This window comes from Poecilia reticulata, chromosome 1 (assembly GCF_904066995.2).
Source record: "Poecilia reticulata chromosome 1, P_reticulata-male-v2, whole genome shotgun sequence".
NCBI lineage: Eukaryota > Metazoa > Chordata > Actinopteri > Cyprinodontiformes > Poeciliidae > Poecilia > Poecilia reticulata.
The window spans coordinates 4,206,799-4,219,531 of record NC_088830.1 but is presented as its reverse complement, the minus strand read 5'-3'; the positions used below and the strand labels follow the sequence as shown (position 1 = coordinate 4,219,531).

The following is a 12,733-nucleotide window of genomic DNA, read 5'->3' as shown; positions in this document are numbered from 1 at the left end:
ATCAAATACTATAATATGCACATTTACACTGGTTCAAAACCACTTCCAAATTAATATTTTGATAATTTATCAATTATATAATATGTATACTTTTCAGTTCTGAACTAAATTTTATTTATGAATTCTATTAAGGTGTTGGTGCAAACAGTAATCATAATTATCTTGATATTGATAAAACACCAAGATGTGAAACCATCAGCAATGACCTTAGAGAAATTGTTACAAAACATCATCCTACAAGCTGTGGAGTCATTTGGTGTACTTACTTTGTCCCTTTTTTGTTCCTGTACATGTTGTCCTGGTTTTTGTATGAAGTGCATTGTCTCTCTTAGTGAAGGAATAACATCAGCTTTGTGTTTTGCTCTGGAGCTCAGGATCTGGTTGCCTAGTTCTGACAACACGTTTACTCTTATAGATGTGTGGCTGTTCCAGAGCTCAGCTCCTCCAGGACTCGGCTCCAGATGTTTTCTCCAGCTGCCTCTATGTGCTGGTAAACCCCGACCTTCTGACAATTCAGCAAAACAAGCAACGTCTGAGTGAAAGAGTTTATTTAGAAGAACAAAAACATTCCATCAAGGTCATGATGTAGCTGCTGATAAACAGTGATATTGTATATTAGAAATGTAAAAATTGTCCACCTTTCAACATTGAAGAAACTAAAACAAGTTATTATTGTAAGTGGATTCTCACAAAAGAGCACTTACTGAAACCAGAGTGTGCAAAAGTTTACATTTACGAGAACCTAAAAAAAAAGGGTAGAAGTACAGAAGACGGTTTCCCTTCTTGAGGCCTAAATGGATTTGTTTTGCTCAGATAATTTAAATAAACTGGTACAAAAGGTTTAAAGGCAAGAAAGCTATTATCACAACATTTGGTGAATGGCTTCCATGGCTTACGTAACCAATTAAAGAAAAAATTGAACCAGAGCACAGACTTGGTCAATTTCATCCATGTAAATTTCATTATAAGAAAAAAAAACTCTTTGGGAATGAAACACTTTCTCAAGTCAGCAGTTTGAATTTACCCAAAAATAAAAAAGATATTTTCCCACACCTCCACTGCACAGAATCAAAAATCTGAAAATAAAAGACAACCCCAGTTGCGAGCTTTGTTACAGCTCACATGCCGCTCCTGGCTATGTTACACATTATCCACCAAAAGCCTGCTGATGCTTTCACATTATCATTCGCAGTATGGTTATTCAATTTAATGTCTGGTGAAATAGAGAATACAGCTTTGAAAAGACTTGCCGCCTTTGCAGAATATGATTGTGCGCAGATACATTTCGGCAGGTTCATAACTAGAAAAGTACAAAAAGTCAAACTAGCTGAAAAGGGCATGTCCCTGAAGTGTGTAGAGTGTAAACAGTAAAGTTGCACAGATCACTGAGAACTGGTCAGTTGGAGTTTCCTGGTCTTGATGGCCACATAGAGCATACAGCGTCATGAAAAAACATTTGTCCTTTACAGAGTTTTACTGAATTTGGACTCATTTAAAGCAGATTGCGCTGGCAAAGATAATTCTACTGAATACAAAATACAGTTTATAATTACTCCACTTGTTAAATCAGAAGTCAACTAGCTAACCACTCTGTTGGGTTTACTTCCACCATCTACCATCTGACAGTCTCACTGTATAATGAGATCAAACTACAGTCAGAGCCAAAGTTATTATGACAACGCTCTAACGGCTCATCTAGGACGTCAAAAAGAACTCAGAACATCTGAAGACCTGCAAGCCATCCCGCCTCTGCTAAGGTCAGAGGTCATGATTCAATAATTATGAATTAATTAATCCCCTCCAACATCCCAAAAAAAATAAAAATAAAAAATGACATCTTGATGATCCATGAAACTGTTGGAAAAATAGTCTGACCAAAGCGGATCTTTTTGAAAGAGCTGTGTGTTGTGTGACAACTGGTGTAAAACGAGCAAAAAAGGACATTGAACACACAGTGAAACACAGTGGTGGCAGTGTGATGGTCTGGGACTGCTTCGGGACCCGGATAACTGTTACTGAGTGATGAATTGTGCTTTTTAATAAAAAAAATAAACGTTCAGCCATCAGTCAGCATTGGCATAGTCAAAGTGTGAACTTTAATCCTACCAAGATGGGCTGACATGATCTAATACAAGCCATTCATTCCTTCCTTTATTGTGGATGAATTCAAATAATCCTGCAATGCTAACTAAATGTATCCCATTACTTAACACTCCTATTTCACAATATTGTGATTCCCTGATCAAGGAGCAAAATCCATCCTCTCTTATAAGAGCAGACAGGCCTGATCTGAGATCAGAACCACAATCAGTCAAAATAGGATCGAGTATAAAAGATTGAGAAAACTATTTATAAAGGAAGTGTTTTTATGCTCATCTGCATGACTTTTCAGAACGCTTAACTACCTTAAGAAATTTACCGAAACTCAGTGACTAAAAATGAAATTTTTTTGTTTAAAGGTACGACAAGGTAGAGTGAAACTAGATGACTGTTGTTTGAGTTTAGCCTGAAAACGGTTCAAAAAGATAATTACATAAATTCTGAAAAACAAAATAATAAAAAAAAAACAGGCACATGTAATATAAAATACTGAATACTATTCATGTCAGACATACACAACACAAAGTGAGAAATCTATAATGAAAAGCCTATTAAATTAAAAGTATCCTGAAGCATCACATTTTCTCCCAACAAGTGAAATCATGTGGAAAAGCACAACCCAATCTGTAATCACGTCTGCCAAGCTCAGGTTTCTGCTGTGAATTCAACATCAAGGGCAGAAATACATCTCTTTGGTCAGCATCGACACAATGCATGGGATCTGCTTCCTGGCATTAAACCCTGGTGAATTGGACACAGACTCAAACTCTACTGCCACCTTGTGGTTTACTCGTGTCATGATGTGCAGAAGCTCCAGTTCCCTTCCGTATTTGCTGATCATGTCACACAGTGACTGGATAAACCAAGAACCAGTCATTGTGTTCCTCCAGGAGTAATAGCCTACGACAATCACAGATTAATCTTAATTAGTACTTTTTTAAACAAAAATAATAATAATTACCAGTTTAAAAACTTATGGGCAATTAACCTGGAGCGGTGGAGAAGGCATAGAGGAAGTCTGCTTCCACAGGGATCTTTGTGGTTTCGTCTGCACTGTCAGATTCAATACCCGGATCAAGATCAGTGCCTCTACACGCCTAATCAGAACGGACGAGACAAAATTTTCTATAAATAACATGACAAACAAGAAGAAAGAAAATAAAATAAAAATCTAAGGATTGGCCTTGCCTACCTGGATAAAAAAAAGTTTGGGTTTTCCCACCAGAGTTTTACAGCGATCGCCTCGGTATAATGAGGTAAGGCTCTGGAGCTGCACCGGGCCGTCGGTACCGTAGATCACGCCTTCATCGCCGTGACTCAGCAGAACGCAGACGAACGAGGCGGAGTTGCTGTGATCGTGTATAGATGCTACAAAAACAAAGAAGTCAGCGAAAAGAATTGTCACTACCTTCCATTAACAGAGCTGGTAATGCTGTCAATGAAAATGTGCTCCACTTACAGATGTTTTGCAGTTTGTTTGTTTTTTACAGCATTTAACATTTTTCAGATCATACAATTCTTAATAACAGACAAAAATAAATCGGAATAAGTACAATACAATTTTCAAATGATGATTTTATTTTTTTAAGAGAAAACCTTCTCAAGACTCCAGATTGAAAAATGTCAGTGTTTCTGTTTGTCCTGATTAGGGCCTGATGCTTTCTGAGATCTTTCAGCCTACTTCATGTTACCAGGCAGGTTCTGCTTCACTAATGTCTTTATTAACCTGACAGTTCAAGCAGTAATCAGGCCTGGCCAGTGAAACTGAACCAAAATTAATACATTAAAAAAACAGTTAAAAAATGGATCAATCACCGTCAGCTGCTGATTGAAACCCTGCCCTACTTTCACGTGGGATCACATTGCTTTGGACAACATTACAAATTTAACAAATGAAATCATCACTTGAAAACTTTTTTTTTAATGTTTACAAGGTTTATCTTTGTCTCAAATTAAAATGTTTCATTTATGTGACAAAAAAACAAAAGCAGAAGAAATCTGTTAAAGGACAAATGTCTTTCCACAGCACCGTGCAGGCAACATTCCCAACAGGGAGGTTCTCAAATCTGAGAATACAAGTTTTATTTTGTACTTACTTGCACTTAAAATCTTCATCATCTGATCGGTTGTTTGATCATTGTAAATCTTCGCTGCATAGCCCAACTTCGTAAACACTTTACACACATTGGCTGCATCAACGTCAGTGCCGTTTCGCTGATTCATACCTAAAAAGACAAAAAGATGCAACAGACTGAAAAAATAAAAAATAAAAAAAATAATTTGTATATATATAAATTTTTTTTAAGGTGGGAACTTTAACCTGATTTCTACAAGTTCTGATTGATACACAATTGAGAGTTCTGGTAAACTTAGTGCAGATTTAAGAAGGATTTATTGTGGTGGTGGTGGTGGCATCATGCTTTGAGTCAGGTTGTGTGCTGGAATAAAATATGTCAAAAATCAGAACCAACAAGACCTGCTATGAAATGCTGATATTAGCAATGAAGAAATATAAAACTCATGTTTACTTTAATCAAGTGAACGTAAATTATTTGTCCTTAAAAAGACATACATTTACCTCCTTCCAACTCACTGTGATATTCCTAATTTAAAGTATGATCATAAAGGGAGTCAATTTTTTTAAGAGTTAAAAATCTTCAACTTTTCACAAAAAATTTAAAAATTGGAAAGTGTTGGAAATTTTAAATAGCCACAGACACATACACTGTAAGTCAGTAGTTTCAGATGATATACCGACGCCTAATGAATACACAATTCCACCTAAAATAACACATTAAGCAGGCGTACATGTTTAAGTTGCATGTGTCCAACTTTGCAATAAAACAACATAATAAACCAGGAACTGCTGCTAGTGCTTACCAGACTCAATCAGTAATCTATTAAAAGTGTTTATTGAACCAAGTGTGCTCTTTCAGTCCTGCTAGACAGGTTTTCAAGACAGAGTCTGCTCAGTGAGAACCACAAGCATCTGTCCATCTGTCCGACTGAGGCTACGTTCAGTAGCGCTGATAACCAAGTTACCTCCCAATCAACAAAGGCGCTCACTAAAGCGCACACATTCTTACACAGATACACAGATTAGTGAGCAACTTTAGGTACTGAATTAAAGAATTGAACCCACAACCTTCAACTTCATTCTACTCTACTCTACTCTACTCTACTCTACTCTACTCTACTCTACTCTACTCTACTCTACTCTACTCTACTCTACCCAAGGATGCATCTCCAAGTTAAAATAGTGTGTGAGTCATGCATACCTGGTTCACCGATTACTATCGGACAAGTGGTGCAGAGTCAGTGACCTGTATCTTTTGTTTTATTTCTGAAAACTGTCAGCTTGAAGCTGAAAAAATTCAAACAAGGCATGTTTTACTTTACTCCAGTGAGCAGTATAGTTTGTCCTTATGAATTTGTCATGCTTCCTTTAAAAAGGGTGTGAAGCACACCATGAAAGGTTTGAGAACCAATGCCCTGAGGGAAGACTTCCAGATTTGTAAAGTGCATTTTAGTCTCAGTGAAATTTCTCACACATGCCCAGTTCAGTTTGAAGTTTAGACACACCTACCGTAACGCCATGCTGCAATTCAAGAAGTCCAACCCCCGCTCAGAAAGCCATGCGTGTGTGCAACAGCATTCTGACGAACAACTAAGGATGCAAACTCTGGAAGGTATACAGGAATCCACAGAATGAAAGTGTTTGTTGTTATTTCTCCAACAACTGTCACCATAGGAACGGACGTCTGAACGCCCAATTAAGTATCAGGGGATGCAGGTAAATGGTTTCAACACAGAGAATGCTAAAGTTCACAATGGATCTATGGCAGACATTTCTACAACAGGCAGGCGTGACAAATCTTGTCGTCTCTTGTCCAAACCTTCTCAGTCTGGTCTCTGACTTCATCTCTAAAACATCTAATATAGGATATCCCTCTGGTGTTCTCATTCCTGATCCTATCCTTCCTCATCACTCTTGTTGCTTCCCGGCCATCACGACCTGAACTACATACAGGGAATAAAAACTATTAATCCCAGAATGCACTGCATTAACCCAGTTCCAGTTTCTAGGAGGAAGAGGAGTTTCACTGTGTGAATATGGGACATCTTGTTTTAACAAAAACTCTGTCCTTGAAGGAAGTCACCCTCTTTACTGCAAAGGGATTATAATGGTGAAACATTGCAGTCCTTCTGCTGGCCAAAAGGAGAATGCCATTTCGACTATATTGTGGCTGAAGTCTCGAGTCTGGCTTACTTAAAATTCTGCAGAAAGAATCTTTAAATTATAGATTTCCCTAAATGAGACTCTGATCCTGTTGCTGAACCGACACTGCTTCCATTTTCCTGGAAGAAGATGCTGCAGCTCCACAAGCCTGCTGTACAGATACAGGGCCAAGCCAATGTTTGCCCAAACCAAGTCAACCTTTCCCAACCACTAACTGGGCAGCCACTGCAACCATTACCGTACTCACGTTTTTCACTGGCCCAGGCTGGACTGCCCCCCGCCCCCCAGCTTGCTGAGTGGCAAACACCGCCATTTTCCCCAACTGCAAAGACTCTCTCTGATTATCCCATCATGTTTGTTCTCCGTCGCACGGCTCTCACACTACCGGAGATCTCATTTCTTTTTAAGAATGTCTAAAGCAGTGGTTCTTAACCTTTTTTGAGGTACCGAACCCCCCAGTTTTATGTGCGCATTCACCGAACCCTTCTTCCCCCCACCGCCACCCCCTGCCGACACACAGAATACTTTGCGGTATTCTGATTTAGTGATGCAATTATATTAGCTGTGTTACCACCCCCATGCCACTAGAGGCAGTAGCAACCCCGAAAAGATGCCACTAAGGAGCAGATTTAGACTATAGAATTTGGTAAAAACTGTGAGCTTTGCTGAAGTAATTAAAGACAAGTTCAAATCCATGCTGAGAGTGGAGCTCCTTCAATCAGTTCTCCTCTGCAGCACTGACTGGCTAAGCAATGTAACGTGATCCTCTGATTGGCTAAGCAATGTAACGTGATCCTCTGCAGCAAATGATGGCAAAGCGGGGCGTCATCACGACTTTACACAAGTGTGTCTTTGCCTCCGCGGCAGAGGCTCCACCGAACCCCTGAGACCGACTCATCGAACCCCTGGGGTTCGATCGAACCCAGGTTAAGAACCACTGGTCTAAAGTAAGGCTTTGTGTCTGGGCAGAGGGAAATTAGTTCAGTATAAAACAATTTAAATAATTTCTGATCATCTATTTCATTGTTTTTGTTGGGTTTTGCAGGGTTCCATCCTTTAAACTCCTTGGTGCAAACAGGCCACTGAGCCTTTGGCTGGTTTGTTTAAGAGGAAAGAGTAGTTTTACAACATGAGCTTATTCCATTTTAATCAAAGTTTTTCCTTTTCTCTTTTCACAAGCCAACATGGTTTAGCAGACATGCTAACCAATGTCCATTATCTGAATCCAATAGGTAAAAACCAAAAACTCTTCAGTGTTTACAGATATAGTAGACCACTTGCTCTCACAAACAACATTGTACAAGTCATCATACGCCTTTTGTTTGTACTTTGTCACATCTACCTTCATCATACGCTGCATCTCCTTCTACCCCCGTCTTTTTTCCTTTTCTCCTGTCCTCTCATTTTCCCACATATTCTTAGTGAACTTCCTTCTCTGTACTTGGTTGACGTTTTTGTTCCAACACAAAGTCTGCTTTTCTGGTTTACTCCCTCCAGATGACATGCCAGATACCATCCTACCCATCTCCCTAATCACATTAGCTGTAGCTGTTCACTCATCTGGGAGTCTCGACTCCTCAAAAAATCCACAACACTTTGTTTTGTTTTCACCATCTGGTCCTCTGCTCTGCATTTGTTCTCTTCACCATCAGCTCCATCTTCCTCTTCTGCAAGAAGGTTTGTACTACAACCATGTCCTTTTCATAAAATCCACCAACATATGTCCCTCTCTTGTCCTGGATTCCAAATCTGCCCAACACTTCCTTACCACCTCTGTTCCCTTCACCAACCTGTCTGTTAAAGTCTGCACCAATCACCCTTCTCTGAACTGTGAGGTAACTCTACATCACACCATCTAGCTCACTCCAGACCACCAGCTTCTCATCTAACTCACATCTGACCTGTAGGGCATGAATGCCAACAAACACTGATCATCATGTCTTCAATTTCGAGCTTCAGATTCAGTCTGACAGTCTTTTCACTTACAGAATGTTCCTAACAAACCAATAAAAGAGGACACTAATTTTTAAGGACAAAAGAAAGGAGATGGCAATGGAAATTGGAATAGAGGGTGAAATACAGATATTTTCTGTACTCTACTTTCTTACCTACAAAGACCTAGAAAATAATTAATTTAAATTCCAGACTTTTCCACACCGTAGGAACCCGGGACATGAAAAATAAACACTGAATCTTCGTTACACACTTAAATAATGTAGTGAAATTCTAACTAGAGGTGCCACACAGAAACCAGAGATCAGTCACATTTAATAAGCATCTTCAGTTGCCTTGGGATCAAATCTCACTTTAAATATGCTTCTGATTGGTCAGCTGCTATCTGATGATTTTCTATCACAGGTAAATCATTTCTATTTTGAATCTAATTTTTAAGGAAGTCATAGGGACATTGAGTCAATTCAGGGATCAATAATGTGCTTATTTGAGCAATAACAAGTGTAACTGGTTGTGAAACAATGAGGTTCTGCAAGAATAACCCAGCAGACCAACACCCTTTCAGACACATCAACCATTTAAGATATTGCTTATCACTTTCTGCCAGCAGTTTTACTCTGAAAGAACTCAGAGCAAACAAAACAAGCTCCAGTTGCAACTCAAGTGATTCCACGACTTTAACATAATCAGAGGAAGGAACATTGGGCGTTCTACATCATCAAAAACCATAAAGAATGAAAGAAATCAGTAGAATGAGATTAAAAAAAAACTTTTGGATATTGATGTCAGGTGATCCCATCAGGCTTTAATGAAGGTTTGACAAGCATTCTGTTATGTGTGCTCTAGCCTGACAAATCAATTTGCATTTATTTTACTAAACAAAGTAGTTAGTAGTTCTTTAGAAAATGTATTTTATAATATACACTACTGGGATAAAGTGTTTGCCCCCTTACGGTCTACTATTTTTGATTTTAGTCAAACTGAAATATGTCAGATCAAATTAATTTTATTATTTAATATCAGACACAGATAACACTTTATGTGTTATACATTTACTAAGGTCATCTTTATGGAATAATAAACCTAGTTTAATCATCTGAAACAGTTCATGGTGACAAAAAAAGTCAAAGCAGGAGAAATTTACTTTGGAGTAAATTATTTGTCCATGCACTGTACATGGCAAAAACTGCAAAATGATTTCATACACGACTTACAGAGCATGTATAGAATTAGCAATCATATTACAATAATCCACAAAACAAGGTGGATATCTATAAATTCTGTTATTTAGAACAACTTAGTACTGCAATGGAACTGTAAACAACAAAGTATCAATAAAGTATCATGTTAAGTTTTTGTGTTAAAGATGCAGAGTAACTGACTATGAATTAAGTCTTGTTCACACTAATAAACAAAACAACCAGGTGGTAAACATATATAAAAGATTTGATCATCGTTGTAAATTTAATGTATAGTTTTAGTTAGAGGAAAACATATTTAGAATGTGAACAAAATAAAATGTGACCTAATTCTAATGTTTCTATAAGTAGTTGGATGACATTTCCAGTCAGTATCGTTCATTCTGACTGGAAAACATAAGAACGAGTCAGAGGCTAAAAGGAAATAGGATAAAGCATCACCTGTGCGCCTGTCAAAGTTCTTGTTGTTGATAATGATGCACTGGCCAATGCTGGGGTAACGGAGGCTGTATCTGAAGCTGTGAGCATGGGGCTTAGCATCAACGTCCGTGGGCGAAGGAGCAGACAAAGACCCGGCTGGCCTGCAGGAGCACAAACCAAACCACAGGTCATCATCTTATTGATTAAAAACAGCATTAAGTGATGCAGGTCAGAAAGTCAAATCGACAAATGAGGAACTCGGAGGTTCCGAGAGGACTCGGAGTCTGTTCTACTGACTTGAACATGATAAAGAAACAATGACCTGCTCAGGATAAAGGTCGCAGACAGCCTCAATAAATAAACTCACTGTTTTCCATTGTCTTGCCTCGCGTCTGTGGTGTCCCCTTCAGGGCCTGGTCTTCTTGCGGACATAGTTCTAAACAGGATTTAAAAAAGCGCCAACCCGGACGGGGAAACTACACGCCCTGAACACTTAACAGAGGCACCAGCTGCGAAATAAAAATGCATGCAGACGTACACGTCGAAAAGAGCGAGTGGAGAAACATTTAGCTGCTCTTACCCGCCCAGTAAACAAAGATGCCTACGTCATAAGATGCGCTTGTTTTTTCCGTGCGGACATCCCGTGTTAGTCCGTGTTAGTCATCACGGGAAAACCAGTGTTGAACCGCAAGCGTAGACCTCCTGAACTGCAGTCAGGCGGGTTGTGTTGTTTTAACAATATATTTTCGACGTTGGCATAATAAATGATCGCGTGTATGAACGTCAAAATGTAATGTTTATTTATAACGAGAGCCATTTTCTCTAAAGGGCTCTCATTGTAACGTGATAAATATGTATGTCGTAATAACCTGATATAGTGTATAGAAAACGTAAAAAGTGCATTGTTAAAACAATAAAGTTTTCAAATTAAAACGTGATAGTTCTATTTTTCTTTTGCCTGCGTGAGTGCCAGCGAAGCTTCCGTGTAAAAACGAGACGCCAGCGCCTCCATGTTGTGAGAGGCAAGTTTTCTTTGGAAAGAGGTATAGCTGCTTGGAATTGGAGACGGGGCAGGAGTTCTGGCATTAGTGTTATTCGGCACTTTTGTTCACATAAACAAGATATTTATTACGCGTGCACTTAAGTCTAATTATAGAAAAAGAATTGTTGGACAATATTTTTTGTAAATACGTGTGTATACAGTATGGAAGTCTATAATCGTGTTTTACAAAAAGACGAAGACATGGTTGAGTTAAAGACAAAGTGAAGTTTAGATGTTAGGACAAATTTGTGAAAATCAAAATAAAACAACACAGAACACAGGGGTGCTAAAAGCTGCACTTAATCTACCAATACACAACTACTAATATTTGGTATACTGTTGTGCTGTAAGTAAATATTATTGTATTTACTTACAGAAAATACAATAATATTTGCTGTATTACGTCATGCTAAGATGCGCTTGTTTCTTAGCAAGAGCATCTTAGCATGATGCTTAGCATGGCAACTCCTCGTTTGCAATTCCTCTGGCAACGAGCTGCAAAGTGCCGCGTCGCTGGTAAGGCGTTCCTTCACGGAAGACACCGCCTGCTTCCTGCTTTACCTCGCCTGGATGTTTATTCGTCTAAAAAACTCAAACACATAAAACTTAATTAGTCAATCAGCAATCTAACAAATCAAAAAGATTCAAAACAAAGTAATTCCTAAGTGTTGTATGAATCAAAAAGATGCAGGCTGAAGCAATTCGGCTTATATGTGCCTGCCCTTACAGGTTCATTACAAATAAACCATTTCCCAGAAGACACAGAATCAACAGTTAAATCCAGACAAACGGATCAAAAAAGACATATTAAAATCTACATAAATCGCCATCACGAAGGTTTCAATCAGATTTCAAATATTCAAGTCCTTTTACAGTTTTCTGTTGACCCTGCTTGCTAAGAATGGGGCCGACTTACTGAAAGTAGAGTGCAACATTCGAAAACATTATTCAGTCTTTCACTTTTCACATGTGAAACAATGCAACGCTTCACGTGTGATGAAAACAAGAGACAACATAGAAAACAGCATAGTAAACAATGGCCTCTGGAAATCTATTCAAGGAAAATACCTACTTTTCCAGTTACTTAACACTTACAGGTAATAAGTGGTTTTATTTCCCCTTCACATGGTCTGATTCCTTCCTGAGCTGTTGTCACTTTGTGAAGTGTTGGTTATCCGAGTTTCAACTTGTGATCTCTTCCTCTTCTGTAATACTTTGAGAAAATTAGTCCTCCACTTTAACAAGGTAAACTTTTGATACAGTACTAGGCATACTAATCTATCAAAGTCTTGATTGTAGTAAACTTTAAGCTACAGATGTTGAAAATAGCTGTTTTCAATGTAATGTTTGTTCTAAAGAGCGATAAGGTGCTCAATTCTTTGCCCAATGTTTACATTTCTGTTTATTACATTCTGTACCCATGCCAGGGTTTTCTCAGGGGAAACAGTGCTGTCCATTCCTTGACTGGTCCTGTGCACTGCTGTTCAGCTGGCTGAAAACTGTGACTTCACTTTCAGATTTCACAATTTAAGCTATTGTTAATTTAATCTCAACTTTTCAACACCTTCGCCTGACCGTGTGGGCATTTTGGGGATGACATATAAGAGGTTTTTAAACAACTTTAATATATTGTGAGAATCTAGAACCAGAACATTGACTTTCATCTTTTTTCCCCACCTAAAGCTGCATTATTCCTCAAGGCAATTTTTTTCATAATCTAATTCTAATCCATTTCATAATCCTCGTTTTCAATAACCAAAGTGAACAAAATTTAGGAAC

At 38.5% G+C, this 12,733-nt stretch overlaps 1 protein-coding gene across 1 annotated transcript; it reads right to left on the bottom strand.

Moving 5' to 3' along the window:
• Window positions 1-531: 531 nt before the first annotated feature.
• On the bottom strand, window positions 532-10,486 carry casp3a (caspase 3, apoptosis-related cysteine peptidase a). The gene is made up of 6 exons (XM_008403394.2): window positions 10,280-10,486; window positions 9,934-10,073; window positions 4,197-4,325; window positions 3,293-3,468; window positions 3,089-3,197; window positions 532-3,000 (listed from the first exon to the last, which is right to left on the bottom strand). Exons 1-6 carry the CDS (start codon window positions 10,342-10,344, stop codon window positions 2,771-2,773), a joined length of 849 nt encoding a protein of 282 aa, XP_008401616.1. The 5' UTR covers window positions 10,345-10,486; the 3' UTR covers window positions 532-2,770.
• Window positions 10,487-12,733: the final 2,247 nt, after the last annotated feature.